Source organism: Littorina saxatilis, linkage group LG3 (assembly GCF_037325665.1).
Source record: "Littorina saxatilis isolate snail1 linkage group LG3, US_GU_Lsax_2.0, whole genome shotgun sequence".
Lineage (NCBI taxonomy): Eukaryota > Metazoa > Mollusca > Gastropoda > Littorinimorpha > Littorinidae > Littorina > Littorina saxatilis.
In genome coordinates this window covers 35708610-35731998 of record NC_090247.1, presented here as the reverse complement: position 1 = coordinate 35731998, position 23389 = coordinate 35708610, and the positions used below count along the sequence as shown (strand labels likewise).

At 42.4% G+C, this 23389-nt stretch overlaps 1 protein-coding gene across 5 annotated transcripts in view; it reads right to left on the bottom strand.

Annotated features, from left to right (window-relative positions):
• Positions 1-15745: 15745 nt before the first annotated feature.
• LOC138962255 (spondin-1-like) overlaps positions 15746-23389 on the bottom strand; it is a 196869-nt gene continuing 189225 nt past the window's right edge. For 4 of the 5 annotated variants that reach the window (XM_070333995.1, XM_070333997.1, XM_070333999.1 and 1 more), the window contains one exon: positions 19427-21823. In XM_070333995.1, coding sequence (XP_070190096.1) covers positions 21776-21823 — 48 coding nt within the window. In that variant the 3' untranslated portion in view covers positions 19427-21775. Of the gene's footprint in view, positions 16488-19426; positions 21824-23389 lie in introns of those variants that run through there. The other variant, XM_070333996.1, reaches the window with a different exon arrangement.

The following is a 23389-nucleotide window of genomic DNA, read 5'->3' as shown; positions in this document are numbered from 1 at the left end:
AGAGTTACAGTGGGATGCGGTGGTGGGTGGGTGGGGAGGGAATTGGGAAAATCCTACTGATGCTTGATGCAATCACAGGCGGAAGGTATCGTCCACTGGACGACTACTATCACAGAAAGTCTTTCTGTGATAGTAGTAGTCCAGTGGACGATACCTTCCGCCTGTGATGCAATCTGAGGTAGCCTACACTGATTCAGTGACGTACGCACGCACGAACCGGCGTACGCACATGTATACACAATTTTAATACACATTAATCTTGACAATGACACATTTGGCGATTTACAAAATTGAAACAAGAAAATTGGTTGATTAAAATCAACATGGCCGAAGCAATCTATACATATAAATAAAAGAGAGTGTCTGTGTGTGTGTGTGTGTGTGTGTGTGTGTGTGTGTGTGTCTGTCTGTGATCGCCAAAGCTCCGAGAAGGGAGGGGGCAGGAAGACGATGTCGTGCATGCACACTCCCTAGGAGCCGCAGATGTGCACCTGGGTTTTAGTTTCTTGACTAGCAGTTAAGCCCGGCTTCGCCCGGGAGTAAGCGGAGCCCTGTAGCAAAGACGCTCGCTATCCCATTATCATTAGCTTTACCTCCTTTGTTTGGATACAAAAAAAGAGTTATCTCCCTTACCTTCTAGAAATTTCCGGAACTGTCCAGTTAATTTTTCATTCTTCATTTCTTCCCCTCATAGGAGCAATAGCAAGTCTCTAATATCACTGGCATGATGTGCTTGCTACAGGTGAACAGTTATCTCCCTTACCTCTAGAAATTTCCGGAACTGTCCAGTTAATTTTTCATTCTTCATTTCTTCCCCTCATAGGGGCAATAGCAAGTCTCTAATATCACTGGCATGATGTGCTTGCTACAGGTGAACAGTAGGCACTGAACTGGCCTTGCACCATATAGGCTGTATTCAATAAATGGGAGGTCCATAATCTGAGAAAGGAAACAATGAATCAAGAAACTAAAACCCAGGTGCACATCTGCGGCACCTAGGGAGTGTACGTGCACACTATCTTGTTCCTGCCTCTTGCCATCTCAGAGGTATGGCGACCACAGACAAAAAAGAGTTATCTCCCTTACCCTCTAGAAATTTCCGGAACTGTCCAGTTAATTTTTCATTCTTCATTTCTTCCCCTCATAGGAGCAATAGCAAGTCTCTAATATCACTGGCATGATGTGCTTGCTACAGGTGAACAGTTATCTCCCTTACCTTCTAGAAATTTCTGGAACTGTCCAGTTAATTTTTCATTCTTCATTTCTTCCCCTCATAGGAGCAATAGCGAGTCTCTAATATCACTGGCATGATGTGCTTGCTACAGGTGAACAGTAGGCACTGAACTGGTCTTGCACCATATAGGCTGTATTCAATAAATGGGAGGTCCATAATCTGAGAAAGGAAACAATGAATCAAGAAACTAAAACCCAGGTGCACATCTGCGGCACCTAGGGAGTGTACGTGCACACTATCTTGTTCCTGCCTCTTGCCATCTCAGAGGTATGGCGACCACAGACAAAAAAGAGTTATCTCCCTTACCTTCTAGAAATTTCCGGAACTGTCCAGTTAATTTTTCATTCTTCATTTCTTCCCCTCATAGGAGCAACAGCGAGTCTCTAATATCACTGGCATGATGTGCTTGCTACAGGTGAACAGTAGGCACTGAACTGGTCTTGCACCATATAGGCTGTATTCAATAAATGGGAGGTCCATAATCTGAGAAAGGAAACAGTGAATCAAGAAACTAAAACCCATGTGCACATCTGCGGCACCTAGGGAGTGTACGTGCACACTATCTTGTTCCTGCCTCTTGCCATCTCAGAGGTATGGCGACCACAGACAGACAGACAGACAGACAGACACACAGACAGACACTCTCTTTTATTATATGTATAGATAGATAGATAGATTTATTGTTTCCTTTCTCAGTTTATGGACCTCCCATTTATTGAATACAGCCTATATAATGCAAGGCCAGTTCAGTGCCTGGTGTTCACATGTAGTAAGCACACTATGCCAGGCATATTAGAGACTCTGTATGGCTCCTATAAGGAGAAGAAATGAAGAAAGAAAATTAACTGGACAGTTCGAGAAATTTCTAGAAGCTAAGGGAGGTAACTCGTGCTTTGTTATCCATGGACAGGAGGTAACTCTTATCACACCAACACATCGCATCTACGGGTGTAGCATGATCAGTTGAACCTGCAGGTCAATTATCTGGAATTTTCTCAAGAAACTGGGAGGTAACTCATTCTATAAAAACCATGTAAGTAGGAATTGAATATATATTGTGACAGTCTCAGTGGGCAGCACATGCCAATGCTTTTGAGGCCACCCCCGGGCGAAGCCGGGCCCTGAATGCTAGTGTTTTCATAAAAGAAGCGGTATTCACGTATTGTACGGGCACATGTTGAATTTAGGTTACATGTGTTGCAGAGTATTCAAAATCCGTAGGCATAAAAACATGCAAAGAAGATTGATAGGTCCCTGTTGTGAATATAGTCAAGTGGATAAATTGATTACTTATGTTTCACACTAGTTTTGCTGTTAAAGCAGTCCCTCTCATGAACGGACACCCTTCAGTGGCGGGCCAGTGCAAACCTGTCCGTACATTAAGTTGCAGGTGGCCGGTCACGGGAGACTCGAGCCCCCCCCCCCCCCCCCCCCCCCCCGGTCCCCCAGCACACACGCACTCAGGCACACTGACGGACTGAGTGAGTCTTTGCTCCTGGTGAACGAGCTCTACTCAGTGTCCTAAAACAAAAAGGTCAAACTACTACAACTTATAACTGAAAGGAAAAAACTGTTCTGTAAAAATGACGTTAAATCAACGGTGTCAGAAAACGAGAGATAAAAGAAATCCTCAAATTCCTGAGGATACAGGCACCCCATGAAAGCAGCCACGAACATACTCACAGAGGCACACACGCTTGTGCAGATACTTTGCAAAAATATGATATGAAAACCTGCATATGTGGTAATTTCTTTTTTTGTGTGTGGCTTTATTGAATACTTCAGGCAGTGACTTTTCCCTGTCCAGTTTTCTCTTTCGTCTCTCTTACCCCTCGCTTACCCACCCCCTTACCCTCCACTCCCTTTACCCAGCCCCGACAGCACAAATTTGTAATCTGCAAGGCAGAGTACACAGTTTTCTAAAAGGAAGACTGGTCCTCTTCAATTATATCCAGAGATCTTCCAGCTGTCTCCACCATAAGCCAAGTGGTCGAGTCTTATACCCCCTTTCCACACAACCGTTCTAGGTCCCGTTCCCGTACCGACCAAGGAACGGTGCAGGCACGGGAGAGTCTGATCGGGACAGAACCGCAATGAACGTAACTGATCGTTAACGGAACTGCTTTGAACGGTAGGGTCGGTAGGGACGGCTGAGTTTGGGCTGCACATGTTCAAATTTTTAGCCGTTCCCCTCCCGATCAGAATGAACGGTATACGGTAATGGAACCTCAACCCATCGGTAACGGAACGCTTGGATCGTTAAAGGAACTTAAAACAACGGTAACGCAATGGTAGCGCTCTCCGGGCACACACTGAGTTGTCATACCCGCATTCCACACATCCGTTCTAGGTCCCGTTCCCTTACCGACCAAGGACGGCTGCCACTATGGTCAGACGCTGCTGAAAGATGCCAAAAAACGGCCGTTTGCGCAGCGTTCCATTGTTGTGGCAGCAGTCCTTGGTTGGTACGGGAACGGGACAAAGAACGGTTGTGTGGAATGGGGGTATAACTTTTGACACCGACAAACTGAAGAATGAACAGATCTATGAGGTAACCGTCTCAATGGTCCAGGCTCAGGAAACAAAGAGTATAATTATAATGCCTGGGGCGATTGTAGCTTCCCTTCTTCGTGTCCGATAGACAAGGACAATAGATAGTAGAGCATAATGCAATTTCATGTTGGCATCTTCTCCACTGAAAGCTATAACCCAAAGACTGAAGACCAAAGTCCTTTACCCCACTTCTGACCCGAATCACCCCCCTCCTGCCAGTAGGTAAACGTGTACTCAAGTTAACCTCTTCTTTGCCAGGCCGAGTCGGATGAGAGAGAGAGAGAGAGAGAGAGAGAGAGAGAGAGAGAGAGAGAGAGAGAGAGAGAGAGAGAGAGAGAGAGAGAGAGAGCGAGAGAGAGAGAGAGAGCGAGAGAGAGAGATGAGAGAGAGAGAGAGGGAGAGAGAGAGAGCGAGAGAGAGAGCGAGAGAGAGAGAGAGAGAGAGACACACATAGACAGAGACAGACATAGAAAGACAGAAGCGGAGAGACTCAAAGCCGGGGAGACACAGATAAAGACATACATACAGAGAGAGAGAGAGAGAGAGAGAGAGAGAGAGAGAGAGAGAGAGAGAGAGAGAGAGAGAGAGAGAGAGAGAGAGAACGAACGAACGAACGAACGAACTTTATTAGAGAGAGAGAGAGAGAGAGAGAGAGAGAGAGAGAGAGAGAGAGAGAGAGAGAGAGAGAGAGAAAAAACTGTAACTGATCTCGTGAGAACGGTAACAAAACGAGACATGAGATGACTGAGAACAAGTTGAAGCTGAACAGTGAGAAGACGGAGGGCCGGAGGCCCTTCTCGTTGGAACACGACAGAAGATTGCTTCCCTCACTGTGACCGACCTCCAGCTGGATGACGCGACTGTTCCATTCTCCCCTGCTGTCAAGAGCCTTGGCGTCTTTCTCGACTCCACTCTCTCCATGCAGACACACATCTCCTTCGTCATCAAGACCTGCTTTTTCCACCTACGACGCATCGCCTCCATCCGTCGCTACCTCACCCACGACGCCTGTGTCAAGCTGGTTGTCTCCCTCATCTTCAGTCGTCTGGACTACTGCAACTCCCTTCTGGCTGGCCTCCCCGCCTCATCCATTCATGGCCTACAACGAGTCCAGAACGCTGCTGCCAGGCTGACGTTGAGGAAGACGAAGCGAGACCACATCACCCCCCTATTCTGCTCCTTGCACTGGCTCCCTGTCAACACCCGAATCTCCCACAAACTGTTCACTCTGGTCTACAAGTGTCTCAACGACTCTGCTCCCGAGTACCTTCAATCCTCCCTGGACCTGTACACCCAGCCCTCCGACCGTCCCATTCGTTCTGCTGCTGACCCACTCCGCCTTCACATCCCTCGCTCGAAACTCGCATCTGCTGGTCAGCGTGCATTTCCCTCCGCGGGCCCCTCCGTCTGGAACTCCCTGCCGCTTGAGCTTCGCCAGAGCCCCTCTCTTGACGCGTTCAAGAGTAGGTTGAAGACTCAGTTCTTCCCGAAGCTGGCTGCGAATTTCATGTTCGACGTGATGTGTTGTGCCCCAAAAGACATTCTTGTGCTGTGCTCTGTGAGAGGTGTTTTCTTTGTGTTTAATATTATTTTGTTTGGACCTAGCTATTGATGTGTACATTGTTGTTAAACAGTTGTTTGTTGTATGTTTATCAGGATTTGCTAGTGTGTGATAGGGTTCGTGTCCGTCTGTAGATGTTAGTTTCTTTGTTAGTCCTGTGTTGACAACTCTTCGACAAGCGCTTAGAACTGTACCCACGGAATACGCGGTATATAAGCTTCATATTGATTGATTGATTGATGAGATCTCGAGAGAGAGAAAAAGATTGAGAGAGAGACAGATACACACACAGACACGAAGGCAGAGCGAGGGAGAGACGGAGAGAGTTGCATGGAGTGTACGTGATAGACAGTGTGTGTTGCTATAAAAAACGCTGGCGCTGGACCCGAGTACTCTTCAGACTGGCTCGCTCCCCCAGTATGAAAGTTTTTGTCTTGTGCACGTGGATTTAAAAAAAATTTTTTTATTTATTTTACACAATTAAAAAAATTATTAGAGTAAAATAAAACATTAAAACGTTCATAATAAACAATAGTAAACAAGAATTTAAAAAACAAAAAATAGACCGCCCATGCCGGGAATCGAACCCGGATCCCTTGGATTTAAAAAAAACAAAAAAAACATTATTTATTTATTTTACACAATTAAAAAAATTATTACAGTAAAATAAAACATTAAAACGTTCATAATAAACAATAGTAAACAAGAATTTATTATAAAAAAAAATAAAAATAAAAAAATAAAAAAAATAGACAGCCCATGCCGGGAATCGAACCCGGATCACTTTAGCCATAGTCGGAAACGCTTTCCACCAAGCCACCAACTCTATCATTCGCCAGTGAACTCAAATGCCTATACTCCTCGCGCACAGTGGTACACGCACGCAAAGCACGCACGCACGCAAAGCCTGGTGTCGCTGTCGCTGGCTGGCTGGCGGATTAGCCGAACGGCTGTTCTATCCCACCGCGAATCGCGCCCACCGTTAAGAGTCGTTTTTGTGGAATATTTCGCATTTAGGTCCCAGGTAACATTATGAAGTTTTAATACGATCAATCGGACCTATTATCATCAAGTTAGTGTATCAACTTTTGAACGAACTGCGCCCAGTAGTTTCCCAGCAATAAGCTGTTAAGTCGAGACAGACACACAGACACACAAAAAAACGCTGGCGCTGGACCCGAGTACTCTTCAGACTGGCTCGCTCCCCCAGTATGAAAGTTTTTGTCTTGTGCACGTGAATTTAAAAAAAAAATTTAAATTTATTTTACACAATAAATTAAAAAAATTATTTGAGTAAAATAAAACATTAAAACGTTCATAATAAACAATAGTTAACAAGAATTAAAAAAAAAAAAAATAGACCGCCCATGCCGGGAATCGAACCCGGATCCCTTGGATGTAAAAAAAAAAAATAAATAAAAAAATTATTTATTTATTTTACACAATTAAAAAAATTATTACAGTAAAATAAAACATTAAAACGTTCATAATAAACAATAGTAAACAAGAATTTATTATAAAAAAATAAAAAATATTAAAAAAAATAGACAGCCCATGCCGTGAATCGAACCCAGATCACTTTAGCCATAGTCAGAAACGCTTTCCACCAAGCCACCAATTCTATCATTCGCCAGTGAACTCAAATGCCTATACTCCTCGCGCACAGTGGTACACGCACGCAAAGCACGCACGCACCCAAAGCCTGGTGTCGCTGTCTAGTTAGTCGCTGGCTGGCTGGCGGATTAGCCGAACGGCTGTTCTATCCCACCGCGAATCGCGCCCACCGTTAAGAGTCGTTTTTGTGGAATATTTCGCATTTAGGTCCCAGGTAACATTATGAAGTTTTAATACGATCAATCGGACCTATTATCAAGTTAGTGTATCAACTTTTGAACGAACTGCGCCCAGTAGTTTCCCAGCAATAAGCTGTTAAGTCGAGACGAACAGACAGACAGACACACAATTAAAGTCTGCTGGACCCTAGTACTGCGTACTCGGGGATAAACAGACAGACGAGGTGCAGCTCATTTCCGAAGCAGCGCAATTGAGACAACAGTGACATGATACTGTTTGAATTCCAAAAAAGCGCAGCTCATTTCCGGAACAGCACAGATAACAAAGTTGGTTTCAACAACTGATCTCGTGAGAACTGTAACAAACGACTCATGTCACCTCTCCGAACGCATTGCAATAGATGTCCGCTCATGCGGCCATCAAAAAACATTGGTTAGACCACATTTAGAATATGCCAACGTTATCTGGCATCCGTATCTAAAGCGTCAATCAGTCGCCCTTCGAAGGAGAGCGACAAAACTGGTTAAAGCTGTGGTCTATTTATGACTTTCCGGGGCTACGAGCTTGAAAAGATAGGGATGAAAATCATGTACAGAATTCTGTACAGCAAACACTATACACTCTTCAAAAAAAGTTAAGGATCGGTTGAAAAAACGGACCTAATTATAAAAAATTGCCAAAAAATTAAACATCGACATAATATATAAAAGATTAATGTGTTTGAATTAACAAATGAACAATGAATCTTGACCTAGAATTTTGTTTGGCAGGCAGAATTATTTCCCTTTGTGGGACTTCTCAAAACCTTCTGCATTTTGGAAGAAAAAGGGTGGTTTTTTTAATAGCCCCATGAAATTTGCGGAACGCATGCTAGGGCAAAAGGTTGTGATGCACGTGCTACAACAGGGTCCTGGCTAAGAACATTGCTCACCAGCTTGTGTTTAAAGGTTGACACGCTGACACAATTATGCACAGTAGCAACATGCCCCCACGAAGAAAACTGAGCGATTTGGATAGAGGAAGGGCAATAGGATGGCTACGAGACGGTGTTGCTGCCAGGCAAGTGGCCCAGAGGCTTGCTGTGGCTCCCTCTCATCATCAGACTAAAACAGAGATTCCACGCAACTGGAAGAGTGCAGGAGCGACAACGTTCTGGTCGGCCCAGAGTCACCACACAAAGAGAGGATCGCTTCATTCAGAGGCAGGCCATGCAACAAAGAATGGCAACGGCAAACAACATTAGGCAACGCCTACAAGCTACCACCAACACTGTTGTTAGTCCTCCGAAAACGGCGTATGGCTGCCTAAATGGCGGGGTAAAAAACGGTCATACACGTAAAATTCCACTCGTGCAAAAAGCACGAGTGTACGTGGGAGTTTCAGCCCGAGAACGTAGAAGAAGAAGAAGAAGAAGAACTGTTGTTAGTGGTCAGACGATCCGAAACCGCTTACACAACTTTGGCTTGCGTGCAAGGCGTCCAGTCCGAGGAACAACCCTGACTGCAAATCACCGAGCAGCTCGCCGAGCTTGGTGCACTCAACATGTGAGGTGGCAACGTCAGCAGTGGGCTCAGGTGTTGTTTACAGATGAGTCACGCTTTTGCTTGGAACCTGCTGATGGTCGCATCCGAGTGTGGAGGCGTCGCGGAGAGCGCTTCGCAGAAGGCACTGTTCTGGAACGACAGCGTTTTGGCGGAGGCTCTGTGATGATCTGGGGAGGGATCAGCACACGTCTAAGGACACCTCTGTACCATGTAGTGGGCAACTTGAGATCCTGCAACCCCTGGTCGTTCCAGCCCTCCAAGCGATCGGCCCTCGTGCGATTCTTCAGGATGACAACGCACCCCCTCATCGCTCTGCAGCTGTAAACACCTTCATCCAGCAGGCCAGGGTCAACAGGATGCTGTGGCCAGCCAACAGCCCGGACCTGAACCCCATAGAGCACATGTGGGACGAGCTTTGTCGTCGGGTACAGCAACATCACCCTCCTCCTGCCAATCTGGGTCAACTGCTGCAATGGCTCCAGCAGGAGTGGAATAGAGTTCCCAGAGGATTCATATGCAACCTGATCCACTCCATGCGCCAACGATGTGTTGAATACCTGGCACACAACGGAGGGCACACGCGTTATTGACACTGATTCACATTGTTGTGAATTCCATTTTCGAGGGTTGTCACGTTCGATCTCTGCTTTGTTTGTCATTACTCCTTGGTTGTTCAATTATATAATTTTTAAAAAATGAAAGAATTCGGTCTTGTCCGTTTTGTGTGGCGTGCTTGTAAAAAAGTGATCCTTAACTTTTTTGAAGAGTGTATGTAATAATATGACCTTGAGAGCTTCAGTCAACGCTTGAATTTTGCAGGGATAACATCCGGTTTGCTCTCTCAAGACTGATCATATTTTATCTTCAAGAGAGAGGGAAAAAATAAACGCCTCGGTGAAGATACGAACTCTCGACCTCGAGACTTCGTGTCTGATGTCCTAACCACTAGGCTACTGCGCCAATTGAGATAAAGAAGGAAAAACATTAATATGAATTCATGTTATGTTATTCTTGAAGCAGCATGATTTATATCTCTATCCGCCCACTGTTCAGAAGTGAATACATGTATAACTATTTCTTTGGTGTCTGTTTTCAACTGCACAAAGCTTTGGAGATATTCTACACAGGCACAGCAACAAACAGTATCAAATAGTTGAAATCTCAGTCGTCCAACATTTAAAAAAAGCTAAAGTTAATGTATCGATTTTGGTAGCCCACTTCCCCGGCATCAATTCAAAAGAGCTGCAAGTTGCATACACCAGTCGACCCGCAATTCGCCCGGTTTGCTTGACATACATCCTTTCTATCTTTTAAAACTTCGAACTGTACTGACTTCGGTTTGATGATGTATAAGATTTCTTTGGTGGTTTAACAATGTTTGTGTAACAAGCTGTCAATTTATTATTTAGATGTTAAAAGTTAGGTCTAGCGCCATAACGAGGTTTACGATTTCTCTTGAAAGAAATCTGTCTGTCCACGCAAAAATAAATTCTTTGAAAAATGCTCGCTCTTTATGGAGGGCATCTAGGGTGTTCACAAGCGGTAAGTGTTTAAACGAAAGCGTTTTTGTACTGTGTGTAAAAGCCTGACAGTGTCCGTGGCCAGAAACTGATGGTTTACGGGAGGCGGAGGACTTGCTAAAGCCTCAAATTGGGTGCAGTCAACTTCACAAAGCGGTCTACTTCAAGAAGCTCGCTGCACTGGTTAAGCTTTGGTGCTGCCGGAAAAAAGACTGTGTTCACGAAGTCAACTTGGGACTCAGTTAAGGCCCGACTTTAGGAGTGAGTGTGGCTGTGCCTGTAACTGTGTAAAAAGTGTGGTTCAGTGTGTGTGTGTGTGTGTGTGTGTGTGTGTCGGTGCCTGTTTGTCTAAAACCCCTGTCACACTAGGACTGCGTCCGCAATCTTGGCGTTCCCGCGGCTGGAGGGGGGGGGGGGTGTTGGGTGCACGGTGTGTGTGTGTGTGTGTGTGTGTGTATGTGTGTGTCAGTGTTTCAGTGTGTGTGTCAGTGTGTGTATGTGTGTGTGTGTGTGTGTGTGTGTGCATTTGTGTGTGTGTTCCAGTGTGTGTGTGAGCGCGCTGGGCTGTACAAACCTTTTTGCCAGCACATTGTTGACAACAGGTATTTGTCAACAATGTTGTAAGCCAAGGCAATTTCACCTATCTCGGAAGCATTGTCGACAAGCAGGGTGGCACGGACGTTGATGTTAGAGTCCGGATTGGCAAAGCAAGAGCAGCTTTCCTTCAACTGAAGAACGTATGGCCATCAGCAGACCTGAGCATCAACACCAAGCTCAGGATTTTCAACACCACGGTGAAGTCAGTCTTGCTGTATGGAGCCGAAACCTGGAGAACTACAGTTGCCATCACAAGAAAAATCCAGACCTTCATTAACACCTGCCTCAGAAGAATCCTCCGAATTCGCTGGCCTGACACCATCAGCAACAAAGACCTTTGGCAGCGAACAAAACAGTTATCCGTAGAGCAGGACGTAGGCCTACATTCTGCAAAGACGCGCTTCCGGTGGATTGGCCACACACTCCGCAAGACGACAACCAGCATCACTGCGACAGGCCCTCACATAGAACCCGCAGGGCAAGAGGAGACGAGGCCGGCCGAGAAACACCTGGCGTCGTGACTTGGAGGCAGAGGTGAAACACATCGGCTACACCCAGGGGCCAGTTTCATAAGATATCAGTGAACCGACTGACAGTCGATCGACTGCCCAGTCGATGGACTGTGGTTGATCGCCGTGTCACCGAAAAGCGCGTTTCATGAGCGAATCATCGTCACCCGCGGACAACCGCAGTCGACCGACTGTACAGTAATCCGAATGGCCAAGTCGAGGGCTAAATTTAGCAACATTACCACTTCCGTTTGCTCATTCGCACGTGGAAATAGCCGATTTCGAAGAAAAAACAAGTCTCGGCCCACTCAAAATAACAATGACCGAGACTTTCAGTGATTCCTTCGCGTGACGTCTAACCCTCTTACGCCATAATGTGACGTCTTCAAGACATAACCCTGACTTGTCTCCTGGATTACTGCGTCATGATAGATACATTTCGAAGAACAATCACAAGGTTTGGCTCACAATCTAAAAAAGTGTGAGCATTGTGCCATTGACTGTGCGGATAATTACATTTATTTTTGGTTTACCGCAGTAGGCCGAACACAGTGTTGGGGGGAGAGCATCACCGTGTTTAGCCGACTTCCGGTGAGACGATCCGCAGTCGACCGACTGAAATTTTGTTCGTGAAACCCAATAACGTCGGATTACTGTGGTTCTCTCGGACAACTGCAGTTGGTCGACTGTGTTTCTGGCTTATGAAACTGGCCCCTGGAGACAACTGGGGCCAGTTTCATAAGATAGCAGGGAACCGACTGACAGTCGATCGACTGCCCAGTCGATGGACTGCGGTTGATCGCCGTGTCACCGAAAAGCGCGTTTCATGAGCGAATCACCGTCACCCGCGGACAACCGCAGTCGACTGACTGTACAGTAATCCGAATGGCCAAGTCGAGGGCTAAATTTAGCAACATTACCACTTCCGCTTGCTCATTCGCACGTGGAAATGGCCGATTTCGAAGAAAAAACAAGTCTCGGCCCGCTCAAAATAACAATGACCGAGACTTTCAGTAATTCCTTCGCGTGACGTCAAACCCTCTTACGCCATAATGTGACGTCTTCAAGACATAACCCTGACTTCTCTCCTGGATTACTGCGTCATGATAGATACATTTCGAAGAACAATCACAAGGTTTGGCTCACAATCCCAAAAAGTGTGAGCATTCTGCCATTGACTGTGCGGATAATTACATTTATTTTCGGTTTACCGCAGTAAGCCGAACACAGTGTTGGGGGGAGAGCATCACCGTGTTTGGCCGACTTCCGGTGAGACGACCCGCAGTCGACCGACTGAAATTTTGTTCGTGAAACCCGATAACGTCGGATTACTGTGGTTCTCTCGGACAACTGCAGTTGGTCGACTGTGTTTCTGGCTTATGAAACTGGCCCCTGGAGAGATTGGCCCAGGATCGGAGTGCCTGGCGAGCTCTTGTTGGCGGCCTATGCCCCGGACGGGGTCAAAGGCATAAAAAAATGTTGTAAGATAAAGGAGAAATTGTCTTTCTTAAAAATATCATTTCTGCAATTTTGTTAACTACCATGTGACATTTTTTTCCCTCGGCCAGTATTGATCAAACCCAAAGTTTGTTTTAGCGGTGTTCTCAGTTGGAATTGCATGGAACAGCCGTAGGAGGATCAAGGGAAGTAGTCTCATCCAATAACATAAACTTGCAATTTCTGGGTTATTTCCCTTGCATGGATCGCACAAAATGTGGGCAACTTTGACCGTGACCCCACCTTACACTTTGCCCCCATGTAAGATGGCAAGACTTTCTTTCTGAAAGGAAGGGAAGAAACGATCATTGAATATTTAGCCTATAGTCAATGTTTTTAGAACATGCTAGGATATCGGAATGTTGACATTGAAGACGGGCCTTGAGTGTCGGTGACATTTCAATTTCTCAGCATGATTGTTTTAAAACACGAGTTGACTAAATGATGTTCAATGATTGTATTTTTCCTTACATTTTCTTTTATGAAACTCAAGTCCGGGACGCCTCTCCTCCCACCCCCACCCCCTATCCCAGATCAAGATTTTTACTAGCCTCATTTGAAATAGCAGGTTTGAACGGACATACGCTTTTTTATGTTCTTCATTTTACTGTGATAGACCTAACATGGGATAAATAAAAAAGGAAACAAAAATGAATCGGTCCTTCATTGCATAATAGGTTGAGGGGACGTTAAAAACCAACACACCTTGAGTGTGCATTTTTGTAACCTCTTATGCCGGGCAAGTGTGGCTATGTCTCAGGTGCACCGATGTAGTTATGCTGAATACAATGCGTTGTATGCAAAACATTGCAAAGGAGATCAATTTGTGCAGTTTGAGATATTGCATAAAGCATATCGACAACAAGCTGAAATAAAGCTAGCAATGAAATAACACAGGCTGTATTTTAAAACCATGAATTGCTGAATGTACTCTTTGTGAGTGAGTGAGTGAGTGAGTGAGTGAGTGAGTGTGTGTGTGTGTGTGTGTATGTGTGTGTGTGCGTGCGTGTGTGTGTGTGTGTGTGGTTTGGGGCGTTGGCGAGAATTATGATGAAAGGACAAGTATAATGAATGTGACATTTCATCTCAGTCTCTTTTCCTAGCACACTGAGCACACAATCTCTCTCTCTCTCTCTCTCTCTCTCTCTCTCTTTCTCTCAAACATTCTAAACTAAACCATACACCACCATTCAGCAACAAGACACACATATTGTAAAATATTTTAATTACAAGTGTTATATCACATTATATTACAGTTCCATGGAAGAAAAGCAATGTACAACATACATAACAATCATGTAGATTTAATTTTCACTCACTAATCCCATCAGCTGTTAATCAATGCAAATTTACAGCGGTGCCGTAATTGTGAACCTTGGATCATTACACACCGTTTACCTTAACCTGATAATATATTTCTGGAGGAAAAGTAGACATAATTCAAGCAACTGGAATAATAATGTTGGTAATCGAAGAACATGATGTATACACTCGCCTTACGGTCTTAATTAATGACAGAGAATATAAATTAATCCAAAATGTACTTTTTTTCCTTTTTTTTCTTTTCCTCAATCTCTCTAGTTATAAGTTTAAATATTACAGAAGAATCCAGGCATTCTCCCCCAAAGTATTTAACAATAATCCAGAGTGTTTCAGGGTAAACTTAAAATGATATGTGATAGTATTCTTCCCATGAAGGTTGAATGTTATTCCTCACGGTACTATTCATACTATTTATCAAAGATTTTGACCTTTCTCACATACATAAGAATAGAAAAAGTTAACTTCACTGTTTATTCTATATCACAAGATACCCCCCGTTTGTAGCTTTTAACAGAAAGTTGAAATAAGACAAGAGCAGATCAAATGCATATTTGGCAAATCATGATATAATTACACAAGAGAAAAAACAACGACTCTATGAACAAATAAATATCTAAACTGACTGAGGTACATTAACGAAACATGTAATATTTCTTCTGGTAAACACAGAAAAAGCACTCGCAGCAAACTTCACAATGATCTCATATTTACACCTTAAAGAACACATTCATACCATGCTCAAAACAATGAATGAACACCATTATATTCTCACAAACCACAAGAACAACATCAACAACAAGAAACATTATTATGTTTAGAAATAAAACACGATTTGAGGAAGGTAGACTGCTATGATAGTTCTTATTATTCTAAGCGGACATGATGTAAAGTTGTCCCCTTTGATATTTTACTTTTTCTATCCATTTCATTACCCCCCCCCCCCCCCCTTTTAACCCAGCCCCCTCGCCCTACCACCCAAATAAGCTCCCAAAAAGTAAAACTGTGAGATTGATTATTTCCGATTTACTTTTGCACTGCCACATACAGAGGTATTTTATGGCAAAACACTGTTCTTGTACAGGGTCCCTGCAGGATGATTTCCATCAAGAAAATGTGCTGCAAACAACTAGATTTTTCAGTCAGACAACAGTCTGTTATTGACACTTAATTAATGCCTTCAGCAGTGTTGGTTAGATTGCGCCATGGCTGGGAAAGCTTTTTACAGAAAGAAATAGTGCTTACGTGACATGAACGTCTGTCAGTAGCCTACAAACAACAACAACAACAAAAAGTCTTGCAGTTGGAACATTTACAACTACCGCAGAAACCTAGAGTTGCTGTTGTTAGGTATTAAAGAATCAAAGTTCATTTAAGACATAGACATCACCGTCTGAGACTTTGGCAGTCTACATTTCAACGCAGAAGAAGAAGACTGAAGATGCATACTGTTGTACTGGCTTTATTTGAGGATGCAAACCGCTGCAGTTCGAACCAGAAAAGTGAAATGAGGCCTGCTATACCCCCCCCCCCCCCAAGATTATACTTCCCCTACACCCCCCCCCCCCTGCCCCCACTGCCACATACTCCCTCCAGCTCACCCCCCCCCCCCCCCGGGGAAAAAAAGTGTATGTACATTTGTCTGTGAGGAACGTAGCTGTCCACATACTCTGGCGAACTATGGACATGATAACATGACTCATCACACCAAGACCTTAATAATCATTGTGCTTGCTAAGAAATGTGCCAGAACTAACGCGAGAAAATCTGCTTCTATTATTCAAAGCTGCTGCTTTGCCGCCTTTCGTTTCAATGCTTATTACAGAGCTGCTAAGTCAGTATTGAAGTATTTAGACCATAGAATGGTCACGGTTAAAGAAACAAAGGCCTAACTAAATTTGGACACAGCATGACCTAATCTGTCAGTCATGAGAGAACCTTGAAAAGTTGAAACACAACAAACTTTGCAGTACGTTCCCATACTAACATTCAAATTCTAGATATGATGTAAATAAGCTAATCGTCACGACCAGACCATGAGTAATACAACTTTCAAATTAGCACGGTAATGGCATTCCAATTAATTTTCAGCCAATACAATACCATTTATTTTGTCAACACTCAAACCTATCAATTTTAGACACATCGTGTGAAAACTACTTTTGTCAAATTCACACCTAATAATTTTACATCTCTACATTTTGTGGAAACTTTAGATCCAGCACTGAGTGGGGGGAAACCAGAACTAGATTTGATCACGGGACTGAAGTAAGTAAAGCTGTGACTGTTGTCGATGTGTGGAGGGTGACCGTGGGTTCTTTCTCACCTGTCGTCCCCAGCCTCTGTCAGCATATATACCTGTGTACAACAAGGTAGCAATCATATATGCAAATCTACAACATCATCATTCCATTCAGCTGACAATGGTTTTGCCAGTTTGGGGTCCTTGTAGTTCCGTTTTGAATTTACCGAAAGCAGTAATATTATTGCATGACTTACATTTTTGTTTTTGTTTTTTTCTGAATTATTTTTGTTGTTGTTGTTGAAATCACCGCTTGAATTAATAACATTGCACGACTGCTGAAGTCCAAGAAATGACTCTTATTAATAACATAAGCCTAAACTCGAACTTTATCTGAATCGTGGGACTTGCTTATCAGCTTTTAAATCTTGGTCTCAAACACTCTGTCGTGCAAATTTTCACTATTGAGTACACACAGAGACAAAAATGATGTACAACAATGATTGAGAACATGGCGGTTAGAATTTTTTTTAAATGGTTAAAAGAGGAGAGCTCAGATCACAGTACTATGACTTCAAAGGACAACCACATCAACATTTTTTCGTGCATGATTTAAATAACTCGAGGGTCTTCATCTACAGCTACACAACCTTTAATCATTGCACATGCCAGAGGTCATGCTTGTTAGACTCGCTAAAACTCACAAATTCAAAAAATTTGTCCAAAATACAACTCAGTAAAAAAAAGCAAAATGTATTCAAAAATGGGTTTACAATACTAAAATTCTAGTTCAACAACTTTGTCAAAAATACAACTTGTACATTTATCTACAAACGATAAACGCTAAAGTTTTTCGAGGCGACATGTTGACAACATTACAACACACCGAACTACCAAATTTAGTTTACAAAAACTAAAATGGCAAAATATCTCATGTTTTGCCTTTTTATATTTAGTCAAGTTTTGACTAAATATTTTAACATCGAGGGGGAATCGAAACGAGGGTATGGTGTATGTGTGTCTGTGCGTGTGTGTGTGTGTGTGTGTGTGTGTGTGTGTGTAGAGCGATTCAGACTAAACTACTGGACCGATCTTTATGAAATTTGACATGAGAGTTCCTGGGTATGAAATCCCCGAACGTTTTTTTCATTTTTTTGATAAATGTCTTTGATGACGTCATATCCGGCTTTTCGTGAAAGTTGAGGCGGCACTGTCACGCCCTCATTTTTCAACCAAATTGGTTGAAATTTTGGTCAAGTAATCTTCGACGAAGCCCGGGGTTTGGTATTGCATTTCAGCTTGGTGGCTTAAAAATTAATTAATGACTTTGGTCATTAAAAATCTGAAAATTGTAAAAAAAATTAAAAATTTATAAAACGATCCAAATTTACGTTTATCTTATTCTCCATCATTTGCTGATTCCAAAAACATATAAATATGTTATATTCGGATTAAAAACAAGCTCTGAAAATTAAATATATAAAAATTATTATCAAAAGTTTTTTTTCGAAATCGTTTTAAAAACCCTTTCATCTTATTCCTTGTCGGTTCCTGATTCCAAAAACATATAGATATGATATGTTTGGATTAAAAACACGCTCAGAAAGTTAAAACGAAGAGAGGTACAGAAAAGCGTGCTATGCAGCATAGCGTAACCACTACCCCGCTCTTCTTGTCAATTTCACTGCCTATGCCGTGAGCGGTGGACCACGAGTATACGGTCTTGCTGCGTTGCATTGCGTTCAGTTTCATTCTGTGAGTTCGACAGCTACTTGACTAAATATTGTATTTTCGCCTTACGCGACTTGTTTTTTTTTCAATACATTGTATACAATTTTATTCCCGTTTTTGTTTTGTATTTTGTTTTTGTAATGCTTCTCATTGATTTGTTCAAACATAATTTTCAAAATCAATTGTTTACCCTGTTGTCAATTTAGACAATTGTGTTGAATTAGTAAACACTTTACCGCTACTGTTACTGATAAAACGAGTACACGAAGCAAAAATTCAGTGTAAAACAAAAGAAGAAAAGAACATGTCATAACCTCAGACAAATGTAAAACCGTAATAAAACAAAAGGAAACACTTGGGATAACATTTACATGCACCTGCCATTATTTCAGTCCCATGTGTTTCTGAACTTGAATCTTCAAATTCACAATCTTTAGAACCATGCACATTTGAGACAATGCATAATTATGTCGCTTACACGATAATTGTAGGTGTTATAACGCATACATTCTAATATGGGACACTTAAAACATTTACCTATTGTTATTTCCATCTTGTTAATTTACATAGAGTAATCTTCCGCCAAATCTGCAGTTAAAAAAACCCAGTTTTATCTTAGGTTACTTGAAGTGCAAAAGCCTTGAGTATGAATTTAAAATCATAACAATGTGTCAATCATTTCTTTATTGTCGTGAGTAAACTCTAAACAAGGGTCACTGTTATTTCTCGAAAGTAATTCTAATGCATGAACATGTTTTCATTTTGACAAAGTGGTTATTGTTAACCAAGACTTGTTGGGAAATATGAGCCCAATACACTCGTACATGTACATTAAGGTGTTTGTTAACACTTTACAAGTTTACAGCACTTTAAGAAAATTAAGAAGTACACGTTAAACAATCAGCAGCACTACAGCACACAATGACGAAAAACCGAACTACTGGCCCTAGAAAAAAACAACTGACAATTCATACTGCAAGAAATATACAAGACTAATAATATTCACCCCAGATCTCTACTAATAACATCAGCAATACGCCCCTGATCTGGGACTAACCGAACTAAAGTACTGCATGGACTATAGTAAGTCGCTGGAAAAATAACAGCAGCTTGGATAAGCAGCACTAGAACATGCCTATGGTTGACACACCGAGCCAGTCAGTAAGCCAAATTTGAACAATATTCCCAGCGGTTTATTGGAAAGAGATTAATTCAATGCCCAGATAGGAACCTTTGAAACAGCAACCCCTCTCCTCAACAAAAAAAGGTAAAGATGTAAAGGGAATAGCTACTTTAGGCGTAATTGTTACTTTTTTTTGGGGGGGGGGGGGGGGGGGCATTCAAAAGCTTGTAGGTAAAACTATTCCTGACTTTTGTTTCTTCCTTTCAGGACCAACAAAAATGCAATCCCTAAAGTTCAAATATTTGTCAGATAAATGCATTTCAAGCATCGGCGTTATCCCTGGTTTCCTTAGTCCGCCAGTTCAAAATGTCTTGACCTTGTCACTGCCAGAAAAGCAAGTAACAAGATCAAAATGCTGGCATCGTATCACTAAAAAAAAGTTTTAGAAAAAAAGAATGCATTGTTTAAAGTCTGTCCTCTTAAGTGTGTTTTTTCGTGAAATTACGGAGATATGCAAGCAATTCAATACATTTTCCTGTCTGGCCGACTTGCAGCAAACAATTATGTCTGCATCCTGCGTTTCTCGCGAGCCGCTGCCCCGTTTTAAACAAGTGCATGTTAGTGTGTGTGTGTGTGTGTGTGTGTGTGTGTGTGTGTGTGTGTGTGAGTGAGTGTGTGTGTGTGTGTTTGATGTGTGTGTGCCAAAACTGCACTCAGGCAGCAAAAAAGGTCTTTTAAACAGTATTAAATCTGAGATTATCTATCATCAGTCGAATTCTATTATAAAATAATAACATACTTACTTCGTTGGAAGTGAACGAATACGAAATTTTCTGCCGATTTTCCAGCGCCAGGGTAACACCACAAAATAATACAGATAGACCGATTTCACGCAGAAAAGTTTATTTCTACTATGCAATTTGTGTAAATATTAGTTATCAGTGATCATTATGCAAATGTACAAGTATACCGAGTCAGCTGACAACAAAACCAACACGTGACTAACGGAGCCGCCGCGGGTTTCAACGCTTACAAAAAAAAAGGACTGGCTCAAACAGTATACAATACATTCCAAGATAAAAAAACAGGCTTAGTACTTGTCATGTGTCATGCTTAAGTTCAGTGTAAGTTACAAACGACATCCAAGAAGAAAAAACAACAATCTACAAGCATTCAAAAAGCACCAGTAGTTAGGGCATTCCCTGATGCTTGAATATTTTAAGGGAGAGTGTCCCAAGTTCTTTAATCTGACGCGATAAATGCTTCATTTGCCCAACGTATGACGAAGGAATGGGCACTGAAAAGGACAAAGATCGCTGCCAGAGGAACAGAGGGGAACAATCTTCGAACACCAAAAGTTTGGTTGGTTTTAGGTTAGCACAGCCATGCTTTTAGACATTTACAATCGAAGAGGTCAATAACAACAACAAAAATTCAACCATGATTCGAGCATGCTGCTGCAGATCCAAAGAAATCAAAGTCTACTGACTAGCTCAGCAGAACCCAGTCCGTGTTGTATAAACTAATCATGCAAAAGGTACCACACGGAAAAAGATAACAGCAGTGTTTTGAATGTTCAGTCCATGAGCATGCACAGACATGCGATGCAACAAAGCGATGACGTTCAGAGTGGTTCACTGCTGTCGTGAAATTAAGACGGGGACCTGAACCTTGACATCTGATGTAAGCACAGTATCAACCCCTTAACAAATAAACCAGAGCCGAGGTCATCTAAAATGGCGTGATGGGTGGGGATGCGTGCACTGACTTTACTCTCAAAGAATGATAAGACAACTTATTCGAAGCTGCATCCAGTCCAACATAAAACGAAAAGGTTGCGGGTAAGTGCTATCCTAAAACGGTATCCTTTGGGGGGGGGGGGGGGGGTTGGATTTAAATTCTTCTTTATTCAAGTATTCAAGTCTTTTCTGTTCTGCAGCTAAGTGCGAGAAATTAACCCTTTTAGGAAACATTCACGGATGGAAATGGAAACCCGAGTCCGTTTACTAAGCGACTCAAAAACTGAAATTGTAACGGTCTAATACTGTTTTCACATCAAAAGCTGAGGTTCAGGTCTTCCTGCCTTGATTCAAGTAAGCTTCACTCATGAAACCGCTGCAAGTTAACTTAGACATCGCGACACAGCGGTTGTTAACCACCAGAAGCAATGAAACAACCGTAGACAGACAGAACATCTCATGCTTCATTCGACTCAGCCGAAAAACAGAAGAATAGTCACTGGAATTTGTCAATCGTGCTTCATTTCACAAATTTGGTGTACATTACAGTGCCATGCTCATTTAGCTGCAGCAGTGACAAACCACAGCACAAAAACAACAGCGGAGGATGCAGCAGTAGAAGTAGAAGTAGAGGAGTCACTGAAGTTGAGAGGTAAGTGTGTCACTAGGTCACTAGGTCATGCACAGCACACACTGTCAATCACTCGAGCACGTGCATCTCAGCAAGTTGTCACAGCCCACATACGGGACGAAGGGGGGACGAGTGAGGAGAGCACAGGGAGGTGGTGGGGGTGTGGTTTGCGTTATCGGGTTAGTAGCGACGGTGGAACATCATGAAGTAATTGATGTTCTTTTCCATCTGTAAAAACAAAACAAGGCAAAAAAAACCAAAAAACAAACTTTAGTGAATTAAGGTCAGTCTGCAAGGCAACGCTCGGTCGGTCACGCCGCGATCACTGCGGTACGTGTGATCAGGCTGTTATCACAACATCTCAGTGTGTCTTCTACCACTGACCCAACGCAAGCTTCTTCAAGCTAAAAAGTACAGGCTGCTAGTCTCAACCTTCCACCCTACAGTTGCAGCAAACCTGGCTGGCATATTATGCTAAACCGAAGCATTTCTCTACAAAACATGACTATACGCTATTCTGAATGTAAAATTTCATTTTCTGCAAAAACCTTTGAAGACACACCTAGCTTTAAAATGAAATACATACAGCACGGTCTGGAGAATCAAGCAAGAATCGTATAAAAACTATAACTTCCTGGAAACTAAGACTACGCATACTCAAAGAAACTAGTACATTTTCCTTTTTGGTAACGCTTTGCAAATAGTCATTAAAGACATTGTTTCGGAATGTTTTACTTTCCTTTCTTTTCTGAATTCATGTATTCTTTTGCATGGAGGAGCTTGCGTTTGGAGACAGCATGTTAAAACGTTGACACTGGTTTAACACTATGTCTTATTAGATAAAAAGAGTTATCACATAACTAGCAAGATAACACAGGAAGTGGTAGGGTAACACAAAGACAAGAAAGGAGTGTTTGAAGAGGGAAACTGACTTGTCATTAGAAAACCTGATAAAAGTGAACACTTTCACGTCGTATGAGACCTTTTTTTTTTTTAATATGAAGGGGAAACTTCTCACGCCACCAAAATCGTACTTTGCGGATTTGTATTAGATTTTGAAGGGAAAAAAGGCTCAATATACTCTTAACCGCTTACCCCTCCCCCTTAATGGAGTTAATGTTTCAAGTCAAATACGAAAACCTGGATGAAAATATCCATGAAATTAAACAGAATGTTGGACAAATAACGATTGCTCCCTCACCCAAAAACATATGACAAGATTTTCAGTTTCCTCTAACAAAACGTGGAAGAAATAGACAGTAAGAAGTTAAGGATGGAACGAAACACTCACAACATTTAAAACGACAACACAAAGTCAAAAGAAACATTCTGTATTCAATGTTGTATGAGATTCTTCGGATTTTATTCACTGGATATAGATTATGCCTTGGCATGCTACTGGCCATATAAAGTACAGCACACATTGAACATATAAACGTGGAACTGGCAAACACACAGCAAGTTTAACACAACGTATGAAATGCACAAAAACAACTGAGACAGACACACAAGTAACAGAGGGATACGTTTTATACAGGTGGTATTAATGAAACGTGAATGTTAATTAATACAAAATTAACGGGGTTTTCGTTGCTGTTAGGATTAATAGAATACTTCGGAAAAACCGAGTGCTTGTGCCTCTTTTGTAACTCATTTAATGTGAGAGAAATGAAACATTAGAAAAGAAATCACTGAGTAAAACTGTGTACACACCTACCGTGTTCTGTAATGCTTCAAGCGAACGTTTGTTGAAATGTATACACATGCTTACTTGAAATAATCTTGCTTGAACCT